Here is a 25,667-nt window from a genome sequence, read left to right as displayed (position 1 = left end):
GCTGAAACCATTTTTATGTATAAAGGTAATTTTGGCAAAAAGATTTTTTTATTCATTTTTGTATAATAAGTAAAAAAAAAATTTTGACTAAAAATGTATAAGCTAATTAAAAAATGATTATTTTAAATAATTTTCCTTAAATAAATTTAACGATATTTAAATATGATCTAGAAAATATCCAAACATATTAAGATAAAAAGTCTTAACTATATGTATTTTTCATATATAAAATGATTAATAAACAATTTATATAATAAATTTTAATTTATCATTATGAAGTTGGCTGTTGGAGATATTTATACCCCGTTGTTCAGTACACTAAGAAAAGCTAAGAGCCCAAGACCTAAGAATCAAAATGCCTTCCTCAAAATTCTTCATGTTCTTTCTTGTTCTCTATCTTGTAAGTTTTGTTATTGGTTTATCAAGTGCAGCTGATCCAACATACGTTTCCCACGATTGCACAAACATAACATTTTCTGGAAATAGCAGCTATCAATCCAACCTCAATTTTCTCCTCTCTTCCCTTGTCTCTAACGCCACTCGCCTTAATGGATTCTCCAGCGGTTTCTACAACACCACCAGAGGCCAAGACCCTGACAAGGTCTACGCTCTCTTTCTTTGCCGCGGTGATGTTACTCCCACCACTTGTCGAGAGTGTGTCAATTATTCTACCTCAGATATTGTTCGACGTTGCCCTACTCAAAAAGAAGCTATAGTATGGTACGACCAATGCCTTCTACGCTACTCAGGCGCGTATATCTTTTCTAACATGACCACTAAGCCCGGTGCTATTCTGTTCAATACTGATAGTATTACAGACAACAGTTTTAGCCAGCTAGTAGGGACTACAATGAATGAAACATTAAAACAGGGAGTTGATTCACCTAAAAAATTTTCGACAAGAGAGGCAAATTATACCAATCAAACACTGTACTGCCTTGTACAGTGCACACCAGACCTGTCAAATGTTGACTGTAATAGTTGTCTTGAGCAATCTCTTCCTAGTTTGCGGACTGCCCAGGCAGGATCAAGAGTTTTGTTCCCAAGTTGTTCTAGCAGGTTTGAACTGTACCGGTTTTATTATTTAAACGAGACTGCCGCACCACCAGCGACGCTTCCTGCTCCTAGAGGTAAAGCTGATCAAACCCAGTTTGAATTGATTATTGAAAATTACTATTTACTAGATAGATATGTTTGTTTTTGTTTTTGTTTTTTTTCTCTAATTTGAGTTTTTTTAACCTTTAATAAATATATAGACACATATATGAGATGTTTTGTTTATATAAAAGATTGACATCATTTTGTTCAAAATTTAAAAAATTTTGTGGCTTTTACCATTTATTATATTAGAAAATTTCTAAAGATGCTTCGAGTGGGAATACAGAGATTGTAATTTTGTGTATTAAAACATTCAGACTGTTTTACAGCTTGTACCAAGTTTTGAGTTTACACTAAAGTGAGTCTGAATACAAGTGTACAAAATAAAAATGTTACTGTTCTTGCAGGAAAAAGGAAATTTTCATCTTCTATAATCATAGCCATCGTTGCTCCAATTGTTGTCGCTGCAGTGCTTTTCATAGCTGGCTTTTGCTTCCTAACTAGGAGAGAAAGAAAGAAGAATACTCCTTCAGCGGAAGATATTGGTAAATCTTTAAAAGTTATTTTATTAACAATTCAAACAATCTTTTTCTTCCCATTGTCTGTACAATAATCCTGTGGTTGCAATCTTTCGTTGAGATTAAATTATTTACTATCTGGCTGTGCAGTTGAAAACGACGACATTTCATCTATGGAATTTGATTTGGCGACAATTGAAGCAGCCACAAACAAATTCTCAACCGATAACAAGTTGGGTGAAGGTGGATTTGGTGAAGTTTATAAGGTATTGCAGTACAGTCATTTCAACCTCTAGTTGTAAAGGTTAAAAAATTTGTCAGTTTAGGGATTCAAAAAGTTTCAACAAATGATCTAACAATTGATTAACGAACGTTTTCAGGGCATACTTTCTAATGGGCAAGCAATAGCTGTAAAACGACTATCGAGAGGTTCCGTGCAAGGTGCAGCAGAATTTAAGAATGAGGTTGTATTGGTAGCAAAGCTTCAACACAGAAATTTGGTTAGACTACTGGGATTTTGCTTGGAGGGAGAAGAAAAGCTTCTTATCTATGAATTTGTGACAAACAAAAGCCTCGACTGTTTTCTATATGGTCTGACTGTTTGTTTGGCTTCACACCAAGTGGATTCTTTTATCCAACCCCTGTAGATTGGCAGAGTTGCTTCATTAAATGATTTAATTTGAGATTTTGATTTTGACATATGCAGACCCTGAAAGGCAAGCAGAATTGGATTGGTCAAGACGTTACAAGATTATTGGAGGCATTGCTCGAGGAATGCTTTATCTTCATGAGGATTCTCGATTGAGAATTATACATCGTGATCTAAAGGCTAGCAATATATTGTTAGATGGAGATTTGACCCCCAAAATTTCTGATTTTGGCATGGCAAGGATAGTTGGAGTTGATCAAACTCAAGTGAATACAAACAGAATTGTTGGGACATAGTAAGTTTTGACTACTACTTGTTTTGGGGAAAACAGATAAATGAATTGATTCATTAATTATATAATCCTAACCGTAGAATCATTGGAAAAGAGGAAAAGATGTTGCATGATGGTATACTAATTTCCACTTGAAATTCACAGCACAAAGTTACAATGTGTCTTTAAGCTTTCTTACATCGCTAATGCACTCTTCATTTGGTATTAGTAAATCCCTATAGGCATAACATATAGAGAACCTGTTAGTTAATCTTAAATAAATTAATGCATCAATTTTTTTGGTTAATTTTAAAATGTTCCCTGCTTTCTTTAATATTAACACAATCTCCACTGCACAGTGGTTACATGTCTCCAGAATATGCTATGCATGGACAATTCTCAGTGAAATCCGATGTGTATAGTTTTGGTGTCTTGGTACTGGAGATCATTACTGGCAAGAGGAACAGCAATTTCTATCAAACAGACGGTGCTGAGGATCTCGTGAGCTATGTAAGCAAAATATGTGTCATATTTCCCCTTTGATGGAATTAGTATCTTTAAGTTGCGAAGGGAGAGTGGAGAAAAAAAAAATGAGTTACTGAAAATCATTAATTGTGACTAATTTATTATTTCAGGTTTGGAAACAATGGGTGGATGGGACACCATTGCAATTGTTGGATTCAACTTTGATGGATTCTTACTCTAGAAATGAAGTGATTAGATGCATCCATATGGGGTTGTTATGTGTCCAGGAAGATCCAGCTGCCAGACCCACAATGGCAACAATAGTTCTCATGCTTAATAGTTATTCTGTTACTCTTCCAGCACCTGAACGACCAGCATTTTTCCTTGGTAGTAGAAGGGAGGCTACCACGACTACAAAGGAATTGAACTTTGATCAATCTAAAAGCAACTCAGTGCCATGGTCTGTTGATGATGCATCAATTACTGAAGTATATCCTCGATAATAGGGTGTTTTAGAATTCACTCGTTCAATAAAAGAGGGCAAAAATGCAGGTTTCTATGTGTAATTTAGTGAACTGGAGGATCCTTACTTTCCTATAGTGATCGGGCAAATGTAGCCATTATTTTCATGTTGAAGTAAAAACTTTTCGTTATGTGGTATCATCAGCTTTAATGGTATGCTCTATACTATAAATGAGTACCCTCTGTTACTCATCAGTTATGTGGTATCATCAGTATTTTCAAATTGTTAATTTGTCACTTCTTTCCGTTGATTTTGTCAACTGCTGCCTTTTGAGTATTTGGAATAATCTTATTGAAAAATGAGTACCCTTTTATTATACTTTAATTATTCGTCAAATACTTCTTTTAAAAATAAGATGGCTCTAAAAGTTAGGAGCAGAATTGGTCGTGCTGGAGAAAACTTTACGCATCTTGCTTCAGTTTCGTCACCATCCATTATGTGTGTTTTTCTCTCGTCCAACCTTAGATTTGACTCAAATTTTTGTCCTTTTCCTTAAAAATAAATCTGTTTGAATCAACTTTTATCAACTTGTGTCGACATGTCTTTTCTGCTAATTGAAATGTACACTAAAAGAACAGTATGTCCACGTTACATATCTGCTCCACAATCTCAAGAGATAATACTGATATCTAAGAAGATTAAAAACACCACTAATTTTTTCTTTTGGTAAGTAAGAAATTACATAAACACAAAAACAATGAGTCTTCAAGCGAAGGCACGGCTTATCCTAACCCATAAGTGAGGATAAAAAACCAAAAAACCAGGTTAGTACAACTCACAGCAAAAGAAAGGAATACATATGTATATCAACTCCTCTTTAAGGTCTCTCAAGGTTCCTATAAAAATAGGGTCTAAAAGGAAGATAACTTTAGAAGATATATAGACTAAGATAAGCCTATTACAGCCACAAAACAAGATAAGCCTATTATGAAAAGACAATGAGCAAGCCATGCATCTCTATATACAACCACAAAACAAAAAACTAAATTTACAAGATATATAAACCGACTACTCAAAGGGAGACAAGGAGCAAGGAGCAACAACCTTGAAACCATATCTAAAATGTACTGAGCCTCCTTTCTAGGATTTTGATGAGTTATAGTAGTATCCAAAGGGAACTAGGATTTAGATCAAGAGGCAGTGGGCTGTATCCACCAGAAAGCAAAAGGAAAACACTGTACAGTCCAATAGAACAGTTGGCAGAAATAGTTGATACATAAATTGATAGAAAAATGTGTTTGAACAAAGAAACATTTGAAGGCTTTAAGGCATGTAAATCACTTTCTTTAAGGTGATATTTGCCCCTCTTAGTTATATGGTGTCACAGGTATATGACAAATCACCTTCAAAATACAATAAAACCCCTAGAGTAATAACCAATACTACTAAATACTCTCTAAAAAAATATAAGAATGAATAATCTTGATGTGATGATGTTGAACTAAAGAGAAAGTAGAATTGTATGGAGAAATTGGAATTAATTAAAAAATCTGATTTAAGTCTTAATTTATAGACTTGAAACAAAATGTCTATTGACACTAAGAGTCATGATTTTTTGAGACAAAAGTTATGTTTTAAACATAACTTTCCGATTAGATATCTTCAATCTTGAATGATTACAACTTTTAGTTTAAGTTAAAACAACATAATGTTTAAGAGCAAAAGTTACATCTAGTTTTGTAGAGTTATGTCTAGTGTTAAGAGTCATTACTAGAGTATATGTAAATTTATGGCCTCTTAAATTTTCCTTCCAAAATTTCTCCAAACTAAATACAACCTACTAACAATCCCCCACTTAGGTTGTATTTGTTAACCAACATCAACACATATAGATTCATGCATAAAGAAAGTCTTTTTACTGTTAAGCTTTCTATAGTAGTTTAATATTTGCTTTAAACTAAGATTTTATCGTATCAAAATCGAAAATATCACATACGTGAACCTCTTTTTTATTCATAATGTATTACTGGTAGTTTAGCACTGTTATATGACATTGTGCTACAATTCTATACTCATGAATATTTACAAAAGTTATTCTCACTTTTGCTAAGAGATGCACCACTCTTTATGTTCACTTAAGTGAGGCACTTGTGGTTTGTTATACAAAATCCTTGTTTAAACAACTTTTGCTTCATTAAGAGTAATTGTTACTCAACCTCATTTTTTAAATACTTTATTAGTCTAAGTATTTGCTCTAGTTGTGAATCTTAAAATAGAAAGGTTGGGTTCCCATTATTGACCACAAGTTATCTAAAATTATTTTAAACCCATTTATATCATTGTATTTTTAACCATGTCTCTCTCAAGTGCTTTTGTCAATGGGTCAGCCGAATTATTACTAGACTTTACATAAACAATTGTAATAACACCATCTGAAATAAGTTGTCTTATGTACTCGTGTCTCAAAGCAAAATGTCTAGATTTTCTATTGTAAACTTTCCCAAAGGCCTTAAACATGGTTGTTTGACTCTCACAGTGCAAAGATACTGTTGGCATTGGTTATGGCCACAACTCTATATCAATTAATAAATTCCTTAACCACTCAAGGCCTTTTCCCACAGTTGCTAAAGTGAAGAACTCAAATTCCATTGTAGAATGAGTAATAATCGTCTATTTCATAGTAGCCTAAGAAACAATTCCCCTACCTAGGTGAATATCCAACCAAACGTTGACTTATTGTCACCTATACTTGCAATCTAGCTTACATTAGTGTTTCCTTCCAATACTGCTGGAAAACCATTATAAACTAGACCATATGATTTAGGATGTTTAAGATAATTGAGTATCCTACCAATAGCTTTTCAATAATCTTTGCTAGGATTACATGTGTATCTTGAAAGTTTACAAACTGCAAAAGCAATATCTGGTCTAGTGCAATGCATGGTATACATTAAACTTCCAATGACACTAGCATATTCTAGTTAACTAATAAACCTTCCATGATTTTCAATCAATTTACAAGATACATTTAATGAAGTGTTAGCTTCTTTAATACCTAAATGATTGAACTTTGTAATTATTTTCTCAATGTAATGAGATTGACATGTGAGTTGAGATATTTCTTAGTATCATTTATCCTTTGTAAATTAATTCCTATTATCAACATGTTATCCACATAAGGACGTTATGACACCATATTCTTTAGTGAAATTTGAATATATGCATTTATTTGCATTATTATGCCAAAAAACATGTGATAAGATCACACAATCAAATTTCTCATGCCATTGCTTAGGAGCTTGCTTTGAGTCATACAAAGATTTAACTATCAAACAAACAAGCTTTTATTTCATTGCCAAGCAACACAAAACCTTTCGGTTGTTCCGGATAAACTTCTTCATTTATGTTTTCATTTAAAAAAACCATTTTAATATCCAGTTGATGTATGTACAATTTATAAATTGAAGTTAGAGCAAATAATAGTTGTTAACCTTGCCACTGGTGCATAAGTATCAAAATAATTAATGTCTTCTTTTTGCTTGATTTCTAGTATCTTTTACCAAGAAGACTAAGGCTTGAGAGGAGATGAGATCTGAACCTAGAGATTTTTCTTTCCTAGTTCTTTGACTTCTCCTAAGAGGTTCATTAGGAGTTTTAGAGACTTTTCTCTTATTAGATGAAGTACTAACATTTGAATTGTTATCTTGTGTTATTTCTTGTTATGCAAAATCATTTCTTAGATATACTATGAAATCATTAAAAAAAGTATTCTTAATGAATTTTATGTCCCTTGATTCTATAATAACATTGGATTCTAAATCCAACAATCTATATGCTTTTGGATTTTCAGTATATCCAACAAACACACTTTTAATAGCTCTTGGTCCCAATTTAGTTCTCTTAGAGTTTGGTTGCCTATAATATGCAACACATTGCCATACCCTTAAATAATTTAATCTGGGAATTCTACCTTTCCATACTTCATATAGAGAAATTTTTGTTTTCTTTGAGGGTATTCTATTATGCACATGACAAATAGTAAGCAAAGATTCACCCCATAAATTCATTGGCAGTTTTGCATTGAGTAAAATGACGTTAACCATATCTACTAATGTATGATTTTTCCTTTCTACCAAACAATTTTGTTGTAGGGTATATGGTGCAATACTTTGATGTATTATGCCATGTTGTTCACAAAACCAATTAAACTCACTAGGAAAGTATTCACCCCTTCTATCACTTCTTAAAATTTTAATTTTCTTTTTCTGTTGATTTTCTACTAAAGTTTTATATTTTTGAAACATCTTAAAGGCTTGATCTTTTGTTTTCATTAAGAAAACTTGTGTATATCTAGACGCATCATCTATAAAAGTTATGAAATATCTATTACCTCATCTAGTTAACACACTATTAATTCACATATATCTAAATTTATTAGTTCAAGCAATTCTGTATTGCTTTCACTCTTAGGAAATGACTTCTTAGTCATTTTAGCTTGTATACATATATAGCATGTTTTTTGTTATTTATTATTACAAGATATTAAGTTATGTTTTGACATAAATTCTAAGTATCTATAATTCTTATGTGCTAATCTAGCATGCCACAAAGATATAAAAGAATCAATAATATAAGCATAAGAAATAGTTTTTTTATTATTATTATTGATAATATTGAGTTTAAACATATTGTCACATGAATAACCTTTTCCAACAAATATACCATTCTTGGATAGTACAAGTTTTTTTGCCTCAAGAAATGTTTTTATGCCCTTCTTACAAAGTAAACTAGCAGAAATTAGGTTCTTTCTAACATCAGGGACATGTAATACATTTGTGAGAATCAATTTCCTATCAGATATAAAGTTAAGTTCAACCATTCCTTTTTCATTCACCTTTGTAGTGTCATGATTCCCTATTAGTACATTTTCATCACTAGTTGCAACTTCATAATTCTTCAATTAATTTCTATTATTGCATACATGAATTGTTGCACTAGAGTCATACCACCAATCATCAGACTTTGATGATATGGCCATGTGTAATTCAGTAACCATGGCCACAATTTCATATGGTTCCTTTTCAACCATACTAGTTTTGTTATTAGTAGTATTTTCTTCAGTTTTAAGCTTTTTCTAAACTTGGAATCTTTCTTAAAATGCCCTAATTTACCATAGAAACAATAATTTTTCTTTTTGTTGTTGGAAAAGTCATTGGTAGAGTCAAACTTTCTCTTGTGACTACTTTTTCCACCAATATTATTCTTGGTGTTTTCATTTACTCCAGAATCAATATAATGTACATTAAAACCAAACTCTGAAGCAAAGTTTTTCTCAGGGTTTCTTGACTTCTTGTCAATTCTAATATGTTTTAGAAGTTGATCTAGAGATAATTCTTCAGTACTATGTAATAATTTCTTTCTATAACAATTCCAAGTTAGTGGTAATTTTGCAATCACAACAACAACTTGCAATGGTTCGTAAATTTCTACTTTTAAATCTTTTAATTTTGGAGCTAAAAATTGCAATTCATCTACTTGATTCATGACAGATTTATTGTCAATGATTTGAAATTCAAGATATTTCATGTAAGTAAACTTGTCCGTACCTTGTTTTTCAAAAGTGTATTTCGCCTCAAATTCACTCCGAATTTCCTTTGAAGATTGAATTGGCTTGTAGAGATCATATAACCATTCGAAAAAGAGTTTAGGATGTACCCCTACAACAAACCTCATCATCTTCTTTTTGTCTACGAGTGGCCCTTGTCTCATCACTGTCTTCATCACTTAGTAGAGGCAAATCTACCAAATTCAAGTCCAACATATAGTAGACACTTAATTTAGTGAGGAGATAGATAATTTTATCTTTTTAGCGAGTGAAGTTTGTGCCATTTAAACACTCCAACTTGTAGAAATATAGATTAAGGAATTTGTTACAAGCAAAATTTGATTTTGTTGAGGCCATCAAAGCAAAATATCACTTTAAAATTGTTAGAAAAATGTGCTTGAACAAAGAAAAGTTAGAAGACTTTGAGGTGCGTAGATCACTTTCTTTAAGGTGATATTTGCCCCCACTGGTTATATGGTGTTGCAGAGATATGAAAAATCATCTCGAAGATACAACAAAACCTTTAGGATAATAGCTAACACTACTAAATACTCTCCCAAAAGAACACAAGAATGAATGATTTTAAGAGAAACTAGGATTGTATGGAGAAAATGGAATGAATTAAAAAAAAAAAAACTGATTCAAGCCTCAATTTGTAGGCTTGAATCAACATATCTATTAACGTCAAGAGTCATGATTTTTTGAGCCAAAAATTATGTTTTAAACATAACTTTTCAATTAGACATGTTCGATCTTGAATAATAACAACTTTTAGTTTAAGTTGAAACAATGTAACTTTTGAGAGCAAAAGTTATGCCTAGTTTTGTAGGATCATGTCTAATATCAAAAGTCATTACTAGACCATATATAAATTCATGGCTTCTTAAATTTTCCTTTTAAAGTTTCTCCAAACTAAATACAACCTATTAACATAAACTACTAGAAAATGAAGACTAGAAACTTAGGTAGCAAATAAAATTCCAAGATAACCGATCTGTAGGCCAAGAAAGAGTTAACACTCCTAAGAAATATATAGAATCTAATAGCATTTGGAAATCTGTGTAATAAACTGGACAAGACAGTTGGGTAGATAAGAGTGTTAAGTAAGATAATTTCCATGTGGACAATAAGCTTGATACTTGGGCAGCTACAGTAGACTTGAAAAAGGAAAAATCCAACCTTGTAGAATTTTCTAGGATTACAGGAGAATTTGAAGATAAAATTTGGCATAAAGCAGATTGGAGTCTTGGGAATAAGCAGAGCTTGGAACAGGCTTCAGTAGTACCAACCTAGTTCCTAGAGGCAGAGAAAACTGGGCAGAGTAGAGTTGAACTATAGTAGCACTCAATTAGTCTGTTAGGAGCTTTTATAGGCAGGGCCTAAAAAGTAGCTTATGTGCAAAAAAACTTTATTTGAGGTAGAACTCCAATAGTAAGATTGATATACTATGCACCTAAATGTGCAAAAACTATCTCTGCAATTCCAAGGATATAACTACTTACAAGAAAACATTAAACAACAACAACAATTAGACTAGAGCTTCCTGGAGGAACTTGAGCAAGATTAGCCAAGGTTAAAACAGCAAATTAGGCTGGCACATCAACTTTTTGTCTTCAGCGTTTGGATTTTGTCATTTGCTACTAAATGCAGTAGACTTGGAAAAAGTTAAAAAATAGAACAACACCAGGAAGAGGCTAGATTCAGGATTATAGAGAGGGTAAAAAAGACATCTTAAATTCACCACAAGTATAACTGCAACGTTCACCACTGAAGGAAATATAGCAAGATACTGAAAATTGATTAAACTATATTTCCATATCATGAGAAATATAAATTTCCACTTGCAAAACAACACACTGTTAGTAATAAAAAAACTTCAACTGCCTCAATTGTTCCCCTTCTTGAACATGCATGTAAGTAGACTTTATTTTCAAATAGTACCTTCATCTTCATTACACAACCTCATATTTGACATTTGAGAAACTGTTTCCCTCATTGTATTTTTAATACGTTTAGTTAAGCTCTTTAGATCCATAGTCTCTCTAGAAAATAATCTTCTATTTCTCTCTCTAACCAAATGTTAGAAAGAGGGTGCAATTATAAAATTTTTGTCCTTTTACCTCTTGCATATATCAATTTTATTGTTGGGAAGAAAACAATCAAACTAACAAGACTAAATTCAAAATCTCCACTTCTTGATTGAACTATGTGGTAGCAAACAATTAACCAAAATATGATTCTATCACACCAAATAATCAAAAGCAAATATAGTAGAAAAACACTACAATTTAATATGGAAATCTCTTCAATGTAAAGAGTAAAACCATAGGGCCTTGCCTAATTAAATCAATCTACTATATCAAAAAGACTAGTACACCTTTTTCAGCCTATGAATGAGCATACAACTCTCCAAAGCAAATAAATAACACAACTATAGAAAATAAAGAATATCATAGCAAACTTGAAAGCTTATATCTCACGTTCCACATATCAATGACAAATCTTCACCATCCAAAATATAGCATTAGATGTTCTTAAAATACTATCAAAATTTGAGATCACTCCAGTGGTAGATTAAATAGTAAGAGATGTTTTTCTAAAAGCCATCTAAATAGAATTGTATCAACATCTTGTCACATTTCAACATAGATAACCATATACCTAAAAAACAAAACGTGATCTTCACCGTTTAGAATAAAGAATAATATGTTGTCTACAAGTAGTCTATAAATCAGAGCGATCCAACGGTAAATTGAGAGAAACTGCAACTCAATCATAGATGCATACTAAAAACCAAAACAATGTTTTTCTTCTTTTCTCTCTCTTTTATTCTAACTTTAGTGTATTATTTATATTTATATACTGACTTTTATTTACCTTAATTTATGAATATAGTGGGTTAGGCTTTATACTTAAAATAAATTTAAGTTTCTCCATATAAGAAAGGACCCAAAAACCTAACAATTCTCTTTCTTTGACTATATAGAGAAAGATGTCAATCTGATGATTATGCGACAAGTCTCAAACTTCCCTCTTAGTAATGACTTCATCAACATGTCGAAACCATTATCATCAGTGTGAATCTTCTTAAGTTTAATCAACTTGTCATTCATATCTAATGATACCTCACATCAATGTGTTTTGACCTTGTATGAAAAGTTGAATTCTTACCTAGATGAATAGCATTTTGGCTATCACAAAGTAACACGTATCTCTTTTGTGTAAAGCCAAGATCTTGCAGGAATCTTTGCATCCATAACATTTCCTTACATACTTTAGTTATAACAATGAACTCTGACTTAGTAGTAGACAATGTAACACATTTCTATAATATGGATTACCAAGATATTACTCCACTTGTGAACATAATCAAATAACAGAAAGTAGACTTCCTAGAATCAATATCTCTTGCCATATTTGAGTCTGTATATCCAATAAGAATAGACTCTCACTCTCAAAACAAAGCTTCAAATCGAAAATGCCTCAGAGATATCTCATGATCTACTTCACTATATCCTAATGTTTCTTCCCAAGATTGGAGAGGAATTGACTAACTATACCAACAACATGAGCTATATCTAGACATGTGCAATTCATCGCATACATCAAACTATCAATCGCTGAAGCATAAAAAACTTTATGCATATCTTCTTTTTCTTTCTCTATGGAAGGACTCTGATTAGTACTCTATTTAAAATATGTAGCAAAAATAGTGCTGACTAGCTTCGACTTGTCCATATTAAATCTTTAAATTATTTTTCTTAATATACTTCTTTTGTAATAACCACAACTTCTTGTTTTTCCTATCACAAATTATCTGCATGCCAAGAATTTGTTTTGTTGGCCCCAAATCCTTCATGGAAAATGACTTAACTCACGTTTCAACCTGTCAATATGAGAAATGCTATGACTAGTAATTAGCATGTCATCAATATATAGCAACAATATGATAAAATCATCATCTAACAACTTCTACACAAAGACACAATGATCACAAGTAGTCTTCATAAAGCCTTACTCCCCTATAATAGAATCAAACTGCCACTATCTCAATGCGTGTTTTAAGCCATACGAACTCTTTTTCAACTTACAGACATACTTATTTTTTCCTAGTGTCTAAAAACCTTCAAGTTGCTCTATGTAAATTTGTTCTTCAAAATAGCCATAAAAAAAAAGTGGTCTTCACATCTATCTGCTCAGTCTCTAAATCAAAACTAGAAGCTAATTCAAAACAACTTTGATGGAAGACATTTTCACAACTAAAGAGAAGATTTCCTTAAAATTAATCCCTTTTTTTTTAACTGAAGCCTTTGATAACCAATCTAGCTTTGTACCACGAAACTGAAGTATTTGTATCTTGCTTTAACCTATAAACCCATTTGTTTTCAAAGCTTTTTAACCTTGAGGAAGCTTTACTAACTCAAATGTGTCATTATCATATAGGGATTTCATCTCATCATTCATGGCATTAACCCAATGTTGTTTTTACTCACTCTATATAGGCTCTTCATAACATTATGGTTCTCCCCCATCAGTGAGAAACATATACTCATTATAAGAATATCTCATAGATTGTATCCTTTGTCTAGTTGACCTTTGAAGTGAAACAGTTGGAAGACCTAGAAGTGTATGTTACAAATCATTAACATCATTTACAGGAGCATCCAAATCATTTGTGTGAGCATTATCATGCATACCATGTTGAATGCCATCATTAACTAAACTAGGCAAAGATGTTGAAGTAGTCAGATCCCTATTAATTAGCTTGTCACTACCTTGAGGAATACTATTGTCTACCTTCTCAATGTCTTCAATAGTTTAATCCTTAACAAATATCACATCTTTACTTTTAACAAATTTTTTCTCAATTAGATCGTATAATTGGTACCTAAACTCATATGGACCATAACCAAGAAAGATGCATTGGCGAGTCTTGACATCTAACTTTGACCTTTTATCTTTTAGAATGTACACAAATGCCTTATAGCCAAAAACACACAAGTGGTCATAAGAAACATTTTTGCCAAAGCAAACTTTGTTAGGAACACCACATTTTAAAGAAATGGTAGGAGATAAATTGATCACATGTGCAATTGTATTTAAAACTTCACCCCACAAAGACTATGGTAACTTGGCCTCTGAAAACAAACATTTGATCCTCTTAATCAATGTTCTATTCATCCTTTCACAAAGACCATGCTAACTTGGCCTTCTTATGTCTGATACCCTATGATTGGCAATACTAATCAAATTGACCTTGATATGCATTGTCATTATCAGAGCAAATGCATTTTAGTTTCTTTCCTATCTGTCTCTCTATTAACACCTGAAACTATTTGAATACATCAAGTATTTGGTCTTTTGTCTTAAAAGCTTAAACCCATACATTTCTTGAATAATCATCAATAAAGATGACAAAATACAATATACCAACATGTGATTTTTCTTTCAATGGACCACAAACATTTGAATGTAACAATTCAAGTAAATCAGATTTCTTAGAAGGTGGATGACTATTGAACGAGACCTTTCTTTGTTTTCCAACCAAATAATGTGCACACCTATCCAACCTTAGACTTTTCACTCCAGATAGTAGATTCTTCTTTGTAAAATAGTTAAGCCCTTTTTTCACTTATATGACTAAGCCTCTAATGTCATAGTCTTAACAAATTTTTATCTTTTATCACATTCACTATGCCTTAGCAATACAAGCTTGCATCAAGTACAAATTAGAAAATTTCTTATCTCGAGTCATAACAAGAGAACATTTATTGAACTTCCACTAACCCTTACTAAAAGGGTTGTAATAACCCTCTTCATTAAGTTTACCAATTAAAATCAAATTCAGATGAATCTTAAGTACATGTCACATATCCCTAAGTTCCTATACCAATAACATGTGTTTGACCATCATTGCCCATCTTAAACATGCAAAAGTCACCAGAAGTATAAGATGTGAAAAATTCCTTTTAGGATGTAACATGAAAAGAAACACCACTATCTATCACCCAAGTAGTCTCTCGGGAAGAAATATTAACTACATTCTCATCATAAACAATAATGAGATCATCAAACCCAATAGTAACAACATAGTTTTTATTCTTTACATTCTTCTTTTCTTGTTTATCATCACCTTTCTTGCCTTTGTTCTTTCTTTCCATTTGTAGCAAAATTTCTTGATATGTCCCTTTTTGCCATAATGATGACACTCAAAATTTTTGTACTTTAATCTTTACTTGATTCCACTTTTATCTTTAGAAGTTTGATCTTTTTGTTTGTTTCTCCCTCTATTTTTATAAGCCAGAACATTTGACTACGATGATGAACCTTGAGACTTTCTTCTCACCTCCTCATTTAAAATAGCACCCTTGATTGATTTCATATAAATAACCCCATTTGGAGCTAAATTACTAAATGAGACACGAAAAGTTTCCTAATTATTATAAAGAGCCACAAGTAACCATAACCCAAGAACTTTATCATCAGATTTAATATTCAAGTCAGGTAATTGATCAACAATCCCTTCACTATATTTTAATTGCATCATCTTCTTAAGAAAGAACAACTTGTCGTTACCTAATTTTGAAGCATACAAAGATTCAAGTTTATTCCATAAAGAAAAAACATGTGTCTCATTGCAAATATGGTTGTAAACATTATCATCAACATATTGCCTAATGAAACTACAAACTTATTCATGCTCAAATGTCCACTCTAAATCACTCATAGACTCAGGCTTTTTAAAAGCAAATACCGAAAGTGCAACATTTTCACTAACACAAGATCTTTCATCTTATTCTTCTATATATGATAATTGGTGTCATTCAAACAAATAATCTTTATTAAAGATCAACTCTATCATTTAATCAAGTCAATAAATCACAATAGAAAAAACGTCTCTGATACCACTTGTTAGGAAGAAAGTAATCAAACTAACAAGACTAAAATCAAAATCTCCCTTTTTTTATTGAACTATGTTGTAGCAAACAATCAACCAAAATATGATTTTATCATACCAAACAATCAAAAGTAAATATAGTAGAAAACACCGTAATTTAACGTGGAAACGTTTTCAATGTGAAGAGTAAAACCACATGGCCTTGCCCAAATAAACCAATATACTATATCAGAAATAATAATACACTATTTTTAACCTATACACGAGTACACAACTCTCTAAAGCAACAAAACAAAGCAATAACACAACTACAAAAAAATAAAGAATATCACAGTCAACTCAAAAGCCTATATCTCAAGTTAAAAGCATCAAAAAACAATCTTCACCATCCAAAATATAGTTCTAGATGTTCCTAAAATACTATCAAAATTTGAGAACAATTCAACAGTATACAAAAGAGAAAGCAACATTTTTCTAAGAGTCATCACTAGACAACTAGTCTTGTTTCAACATATGTAATTGCTTACCTGAAAAACATAATGTGATCTTCACTGTTCAAAATTAAGAACAATATGTCTTCTACTAGAAGTCCAAATATTAGGGCGATAAAATAGTGAAATTGAGATAAAACAAAAATTTACCATATACACATACTAAAAAACTAAAACGACATTTTTCTCCTGTTCTTTCTTCTATATTCAAACTTTTATGTGTTATTGCTTTGTACTAAATTATGAACATAGTGGATCGGGCTTTTTACTTAAAATAAATTTGGGTTTCTCCACATAGGAAAAGACCCCAAAAACCTAATAGTAATAAATTTGGGTTTCTTCACATAGGAAAAGACCCAAAAACCTAATAGTTACGAAGCATCTCAAGAAAAAGAAACATCTCTCCAGGGACTTTTGGCAATTTGGTCTGACTTATGTCAAAATCAACCATGTGTTGTGCAAAAGTGGTTATGACACCCCCACATATAATTCTTGGCTTTTTGTTCTTTTCATCTAATGCGACTTGCATTAGATGCACACATAAGAATGTTCTAACGTTAAAATGGGTTTTACCTATTAGACAACTTAAAACACACAAGTTAGATTTTGAGATTGCGATATTACTGATAATTTTAGTGTAAAAGCGACGGGAGATAAACCTATAAAGGGCTTTAAGGATAAGGCTCTTGAACATGGAGGACTAGTCAAAGAAATTGTTCTTAAATTCAAAACTAGTAAGTTGGTTCTACAGTCAGGCATAATCTAATATGGGTATGGTGAAGACAGTTGGCCTTTCATCAATAAACCCAAAGAGTTGATTAACCTCAATGATAATCACAATAAAGTTATGATTCTGAAGGCGAAAGTGTATCAGTTGGTTATCTAGGTCATAATTAAAGGAACTGGGGAACTCTACGGTAAGGGATTCATAGCTAGGAAGGCTTAGTTAAGCAAACTTATTGAGTTTATAGTAAGCAAACACTTCAAAAATTTCATCGTAGACATTAAGGTACTTTAACACCTCAAAGTCCAAATTGGTTCAACTATAAACTTCATAAGTTTGAGGTATTGGTATTTCTGGATTAGGTTCTTGAAGGTTACTATGATGATTGCTAATAGGATGGATGAGTCGAGAATGGTTGTGCTAGGTTTAGACATTTAGGTTATTGATCTAGTATGTCTCTTCTTTGGTGTGATCTTAGTGTTAAAAGAGGAGGGATGTTTGGGTGCTACTAATTTCCTAACCATTTTGTTCGTTTGGGGTGAAATCAAAAGAATGAGGAGGCATGGGTGAAATATGGATAAAAGTGTGTTTATATATTGGTCGTATTAGAGGGGGAAAGTATGTTCGGTCATTCCAATCGTTAAGCAACGAGAGCACCATTCAAGTCACCAAACAGATCTTTATTCCTTTTTTTATTGGTCAAAAGAATGTTAATGAGATTGTTTATGATGTGATATCCATGGATTCATGTCACTTATAATTAGAGAGGTCATGGCAATAAGATAAAAAGGTTTTACATGATGGGAGGAAGAATACTTACACCTTTAAATAAGAAAGAAAAATTATCACCTTAGTGCCCTTATAACCTTTCCAAATGCAAAAACCACCCTCTAAGACCAAAAACTCCATAGAAAATATATTCTTAAGTGGCACTTAAGTTGAACACACCTTATGTAAACACCAATTAGTGTGTACACTCTAAATAACCAAGAGGAGGAAGGCTAAAAATATGAGTGAACCATACCCTTCACTTATGCCCTTACTATAAAAGTTTGATAGTGTTTTCTCAAGTGACCAACCCTATGGTTTGTTACCATTGAGAGGGCTAGAACACCAAATTGATCTTTTACCTAGGCATCCTTTCCAAATAAACCAAGTTATATATGTACTTTGGAGGAATCTAAAGAACTACAAAGACAAGTGGATGATTTGGTAAGTTACGACTTTGTAAGAAAAAGTATGAGCCTTTGTTTTATGTTGACCTTATTAGTGCTTAGAAAAAGGAGTTTAAAGACCATTTGATCTTTAAAGTAATAAGCAAAGTGTATCCAAAAGAGGTTTTAGGTAGTTAATTAAAAGGGAAACACATAAAATAGGGCTTTCTAGACATTTTAGAGTTTCAAAGATGTTAAGGATCATTAAAGAACATTTATTTTGGTTGAAAATGGATGGAGATGTTCAAGCCATTATTTCACAGTGTAGTGCATATTAAAGAGCCAAAAGTCATTTTTGTGTTCGTAAAGTTCTCACGATCAATCGTCTGATCTCCTCGTCATGATTTTATCATTCTAAAGGCAAAATATTTGTATGAACATATTATACACATGTTAATATGAATGAATAACAGATGGCTTTTATTAATAAATAAATATATTACATTATACATATGTACAAAGTGATTGGCTCTAAGACACTACCCTAATAAAGACACCCCAAGATTATCACACTTTAGTTCTTAGGTGCAATAAATTACACTTTAAGTCTAAAGACATTTCAAGACTTAAAATCACCTATTTGAATAACATATTGGATTCATCTTGAATAATCTTATACCCGTAAAGTTTGGTCAACTCCTTTGGTTATAACCCAGAAACTCTTCGTTAGGTCAATAGTAAATAAATTTATGTCAAGCTCTCAACTTGATAGCCATCCGTACATGAACTAGATTGGTCTCTAGTAAGGTATCATGACCACTATATAATGAAATGTAAACAATTGGCTTTTAACTTGTCAACAATATAACTACTTGTAAAATGTGATCCTTTCATTATATAATCCTCGCACAAAATGGTCCGATAATCTCAAGTCTAATGATCATATATGCCATTGTTTGCTAATATTAGACTTATTCCATAAATATTGGAGAAACCATCCATTTGGAATTCTCTTAGTAGATTTGTCCATTTGACACGTTTACAATATGCACTCATGTGTTATACCAAGCTGTCAATGAACAACTTTTACACATGAGATCTTTCACCAAAATTTGATAGGTTAATGTAACACTATGATAGTCCCAACTATTCCACTTGTGCCCTTGGTCATGGAAATATCAAAACTATCAATGTTTCTAGAATGGTTACCTAATGTGAACATTAAGTCCTTACTATCAATTGACATGCACTGATTCTCTCGTTATGGTTAAATTATTCTAAAGACATTTTCTTAGCATACACACACACACACACACACACATACACATACACACACACACACACACACACACACAGAGACACAGACACTCACACACACATACACACACACTCACACAACATATGTGTGTGTGTGTGTGTGTGTGTGTATATATGCTCGTATGGGCAAAGAATACCACAAAAAATTACATGTACCTTTATCTATGAACTTGTATCGTCAGGAGAATCAAATATAGAGTACCAATCCCAAAAATATCTTTATAGTTCCAAAACATCACTTTTGGATTTAATCCCACAACAACGTGAATTTAGGAAAACATTACTCAACCATGCACAACAATAAATCCTCTTTATGGATACAACATCTCTCTACGGATGTATAACCTATGTCATGAATGCCCTCTAATGAAAACCCTCTATAAAACATTACAAGTTAGTTGTGCTCATGTGGGTGATATCACTCTATCTCTATCTCGATATTTGTATGTTCCACATATGAATTCATGGGATCATTGGGTCCTATATGTGGTCTACAGGAATTTTTTATCTCATTACCCTACTTTTGGGTAGTCATGACTACTCTAGCTTTTACCTAACATTTACATGGACATCAATCATGTGCCCTAACTTAATCGCTATCATGGGCACTTCTTGGTTCTTCAACATGCCATAAACTTCTTTATCTATCTCTTAGGTCATCTCTACCAACAATTAGAACATATTCTAGTAACATGCATATGCTACCTTTCACTAACATCTTTGATTGTGACACCATGTATGACTATGTGTACTTTCATGCACAGGCGTACATCCGGTGTCATGATTGAATTTAATACATGATCAACCCTTTATCCTAGCAGATTGTTGATTAGCAAATAGTGACTTGTAAGGAGTGATTTTGAGTTTAAAAGGTCAAAAGTTCGAGAAAGCCCAAGCCTCATAACAAAACATTCGAAACCATGTATACTAGGACCTCTATAATACATAAATTTTCTATGATCACAAAATCATCCTCTTAGTATTTAGCAAAAATTGGCAAAAGTGTATTTACTATTTCTTACTTTTCAAGAACCATTATCATATCATTATTCATAATTATTATTTGTATTTCCCTCACTATATATAGGGATACAATAAAAAATTACAAGAGGGAGAAAAAACACAAACATAACATTAGTTGCGTTTGCCATACACTAGTGAGTTTGCCATGGACTTAGACATTCCAATCAACAAGACGAACAATATCAAAATTTTGGTGTCGCATCTTTTTCTTTAAATTGTCTTAATTCATCTTCATAATCATTTCACATAACTACAACAACTTATCTAAGTCTTCACAAATTCTAATTGGTGTACCAATAACTTATTTTATGTAATACTCTAAATTTGGTATACCAGTTGGGACTAAGAATGGCTTCAACACTTTGAAAATTCTTGGAGGATCGCTTGCCGACCTTGCGCTATACTGACTCAGCCTATACTGATGAAGTATTACATTAATATTTATAAACTTTCATAGTCAAAATTTCAAACTCAGACATAATGAAAACTGAACTAATTTTATACTAAACATAAGTCATAAATTAAAAAGAATAAGGAATTGAATCATTCTGTGACTTCTGTCACCCTTAATTTGAGGCTAATCAAAGTATAATAAGATTCCTAAATTGTTTCTTTGAACTAATGGAGATAAATCAGTTCCCAATACCTTTTAAGGCCCGTAAGATAAAACTAAATTTTAACTAAAAACCAAATGAATTTAAATTTAAAAGTTTTATGAAATGTTTTTTTATTGAAGTGTAATTTCGCAAAAGGAAATTACCAATAAAATTTTCGCTAAACGAATTTTGAATTCTTGAGTATTGGTAACATTTATATATAGATTTATTTTATTACTAAATGTTTTTAATTGTTTTTTTTTTTTTTTTGTTTCCTTTCACTTTTATAGTTTTTTCTGAATCAGGGAAATTTCATTTGTGAAGTAAAACTATAATGTGTGGAATTAATTTAACTGTAGTAATAATTCAAAGTATTCCAGCAAAACACCAATGCCCTTACATTTTTGCTGCCCTTTTGCGTGTAAGATTAATAAAGTCTAGCTTGCTTTGATTTCTTTGAAGAGAGAGCCGCAAAAAGTTAAAGGATGTTATGTTTAAAAAATATTAACTTTATCTTAGAAAGAAACAAAATTAAGCCACTTATTCTTTTCTTTTTCAATGGCAAATCCCACATTCCTTTAACTTTTGTATTTGACGCTATTCCAAACGCATCAACTCAATCAACTCAACATTCTCTTCCCAAGATATACCGCTTTGGATTATGGAAGAAACCTCTCCCGCTAAGCTGATATGTTCCATTGTGTTAACTCCAATTATTGTTCTTAGCCTAATTTTTCTCCTTTTATGGCTTAGTCTACATCCACATAGACCCACATTCCATATCCACGAATTTTCGGTGCCGGGTCTGAATCAAACAAATGGGTTTGAAAATGCCACTATAACTTTCAACGTGACAGTCCGAAACACGAACAGAAATTCTCGGATAGATTACGACTCTCTGAACGGTTCGGTTTACTATAAGGATGATGAAGTTGGATCAGTACCCCTTCTAAGTAGTTTCCATCAAGGGACAAAGAACTCAACTATATTACAATATGAATTACTTGGCAGCATGTCAATGTCAACAGTGAATAACCAGCGTTGGGTGGAGTTTGTGAATGATCGTACGAATGGAACGGTGATTTTTGACTTACGCTTCACATCAATCATCCAATATAAGAAGACGATGTGGGACAGAAAGCACCACCGAATGCATACCAACTGTGACGCTGGGGTAGATTCTGATGGCTTCCTGCTACCAAGTTTTAAAGATAAAAGATGTATCGTCCATTTTAGCTGATTAATTTAATTTTACGTCAAACTTGTACTGAATAGTTGAAGGGTATCTTGTTTTTTATTTTATTCTGAATATTTTGATTTATTGTTAATAATTTTATTTAATTTGCAATATTGCAAGCCATGATGTTGAAAAAATGCTGCAGTGAAGTAGTAGCATTGACAATACAATATATTCAATTTTTTTTTTTTTGTAAGTTATTATATTCAAATCTTTGTAAGTCGGCAACCGATTATGTACCTAAATTTAGTACTTACAACTATTTGAAGAAGCTTGATAATCTTATTTTCAATTAGGTAATCCTCTTAGCGTGAGCTGTAAAACCATTTTAAGCTTAACTTGTGATTATTGTAACTTTTCTCATAATCATTTATAGGTCAATTTTTGTATTTTCTTTTTTCTTTTTTTAAATACTTTCTGATTTTGAGAAATGATATATAACTTATGCAAAAATAGCCAAATAGGCATTTTAGAATAATATGTTATATTAAATATTCATTATTTTTATTTAAATCTTCAAAATTTTCAAAAATTGAAAGAATTCTTTAGTGGTGAGTGAGTTCACAATGCTGGCTTGGTTGCATGGAATGTCATTCAGCAAGTGCAACTTTTTGGACAATGTCATCAAATATTACAATGATGATCCTTTCACGGAATTTCGCCGGACCATCGTGGCCAATGTCAACAATTTTGGCGACATTATTGGCATGATTACAAGGGTTGCCTGTTTGAGATGCAACATTGTCAGCCTACTTGCCGTCTATCTAATATCTAAATCGGAGACTCTTTATAAACTAGATTACCCTCAAGCTTCATATTCTCTACTTTCAACACATGAGTTGGGTTATTGATATATTTATGCAATAATGACACATGAAACACATTATGAATACAATTCATGCTCACTGGCAACGCAAGTTGTTCGGCGACTTTGCCTACACACTATAGAATCTTGAAGGTCTTTCTGTTCAATCTCATCATGTGATTGTACGGGGCATCTCTTATAAATACCATATCACCCACATCAAACTTCAAGTCATGCCTCTTCTAATCTGCATAACTTTTTGGCGATCCTAAGCATGTTTCATCATCTCCTTGATTAGTCTCACATCCTCAATCATTTTTTAGGTCATTTTTGGTCTTAAGGCCTAAGTCAACATATCTTTTTCACCTGTCTCATCCCAATGAAGAGGTGGTCTGCATTTTCTCCCATAAAAATGTCGTATAAGGAGCCATTCAAATAGTTGTTTGATAGCTATTATTATACGCGAACTCTATCAAAGGTAACACATTAATCCAACTCATTTTTTAATCCATACAACATGCCCTGCACATGTCCTCGATTACCTTTTAATCTATCTATCAATTTGAGGATGATAGACAATATTGAATGGCAATCCTATACATATAGATCTCTACAAACTTTACAAAAATATTTAAACAAATCTTTTGTCTCTATCCAAGATAATTGTTTTGGGCATACCATGCAATCTCACAATCTCCTAAACATATATTTGACTCAATTGATTAGTACTAGTGTTGTTTTTAACCAAAATAAGATGAGTTGACTTGGTCAAACAGTCTACAACCACTTATAAAATGTTAAAACCACCTTTGACTCTTAACAGTCTAACCAAAAAGTTCATAGAAATGTGTTCTCATTTCTACTCAGGAATGCTCAAGGGCTGTAATAAACCAGATAGTCTCTTATGCTCAGCATTAAGCTGCTAACACACTAAACACTTAGCAACAAAATTTGTTATCTCTATTTTCATGTTAGACCACCAAAATGATCTCTTTAGGTCTTGATATATCTTTGCACTCTTAGGGTAAGTAGTGTAAAAGGGATTGTGAGCCTTTGTGACGATTCTATACCTTAAATCAACAACATAAGGAACACAAACCCAATCACAAAACCTTAACACATCATCAATCCATTAAACTCAGCGTTAATACCCTTGACAACGCTCTACCTTATTTGTACACACCATTTATTGGCCACCTGAGCCACATGGATCTCATTTAATAAAGTTAATTGAATTTTCATAGACTCAGGCTGAAGCCAACCTATTTATAGTGACTAGCTAGTTATCTTTTCATTCTTGTCTACTATATGTATTAATTGATTCTAGTGCTACTCATAGTTTCATTTCCTGAGAGATTGTAACACCGTTCCAAAATATTAAATACAATACATTAAAATCAGACCCACTATCTAGAATATACACCCTGAAAGATGTGACTTATTAGACTTCCATAGTCTGCTATTACAATTATTAAATACAATATATTGAAATTAAACCCACTATCCCAAAAGTGTAATAAAAATGTAATATGATGATTCAAACACTATTTGGATAACATAAATGAATACATCTAAACATAAGTATGGGTCCGTCCAAATCAATGTAAAATAAATATCTATCAAATCCAAGTGCATCAATATATACGAAAGAGTCCCTCATACATCATATCGAGCTGTACTACTAGTCTTCTCGTTGCCACCTTGTTGCTCTAGAACCCTACTTATAAAATCACACAACAAACATATGAGTGAATTTACAGTTAGTAAGTAGCAAAAGTAATACATGAAGTAATTTTATTTCCTTTATATGGAAACTCATTAATGTTTTCCCACTATCTCAGATACTTATCTAGATTATCTCACGCTTAGCACCTTTCTCATATAACAAGGTGTCATCCTAAACTACTACCCTTTATGATGTATGTTAACATCCTAAATATCATGTGAAAGCTTATGATATCTTGAATGTCATTCTTACGTGTAATTCATACACATAACAACCAGATGTGGGTTATTGAGATAATATTACTCAATGGTGGGAACCCAGGCCTCTCTTATCTTTGCACATGAATCCCAAATGCCACAACACCTATTATCAATACAGAGTCACATAGATTTGTTAGCCTTGTTGCTTTTACAATCACTCTACACATAGTTTGGTGGTTTATAGCATTATTGTACATTGTATCCAAATTTTTGATCTTGATATGATCCGATTAAGGTACGTGTTATCATCTACATAATCAGGCACACTTCATATTAATTTCCATCACCAACAACTTTTATTATAATCTTATCGTTGGCTTTCTTCCATTACATATCCTATATATTCAAATGTTTTCATTCATAATAA

At 32.2% G+C, this 25,667-nt stretch overlaps 1 protein-coding gene across 1 annotated transcript; it reads left to right on the top strand.

Annotated features, from left to right (window-relative positions):
• Window positions 1–303: 303 nt before the first annotated feature.
• LOC123219440 (cysteine-rich receptor-like protein kinase 10) lies at window positions 304–3,661 on the top strand. The gene is made up of 7 exons (XM_044641416.1): window positions 304–1,130; window positions 1,506–1,643; window positions 1,767–1,882; window positions 1,997–2,207; window positions 2,323–2,560; window positions 2,896–3,046; window positions 3,172–3,661. The coding sequence occupies exons 1-7, from the start codon at window positions 356–358 to the stop codon at window positions 3,502–3,504; spliced, it is 1,962 nt and encodes a 653-aa protein (XP_044497351.1). The 5' UTR covers window positions 304–355; the 3' UTR covers window positions 3,505–3,661.
• The last annotated feature ends 22,006 nt before the right edge of the window (window positions 3,662–25,667 follow it).

Source organism: Mangifera indica, chromosome 6 (genome assembly GCF_011075055.1).
Source record: "Mangifera indica cultivar Alphonso chromosome 6, CATAS_Mindica_2.1, whole genome shotgun sequence".
Classification (NCBI taxonomy): domain Eukaryota; kingdom Viridiplantae; phylum Streptophyta; class Magnoliopsida; order Sapindales; family Anacardiaceae; genus Mangifera; species Mangifera indica.
The sequence above is the reverse complement of the archived record's forward strand: the minus strand, read 5'-3'. Positions and strand labels throughout refer to the sequence as shown.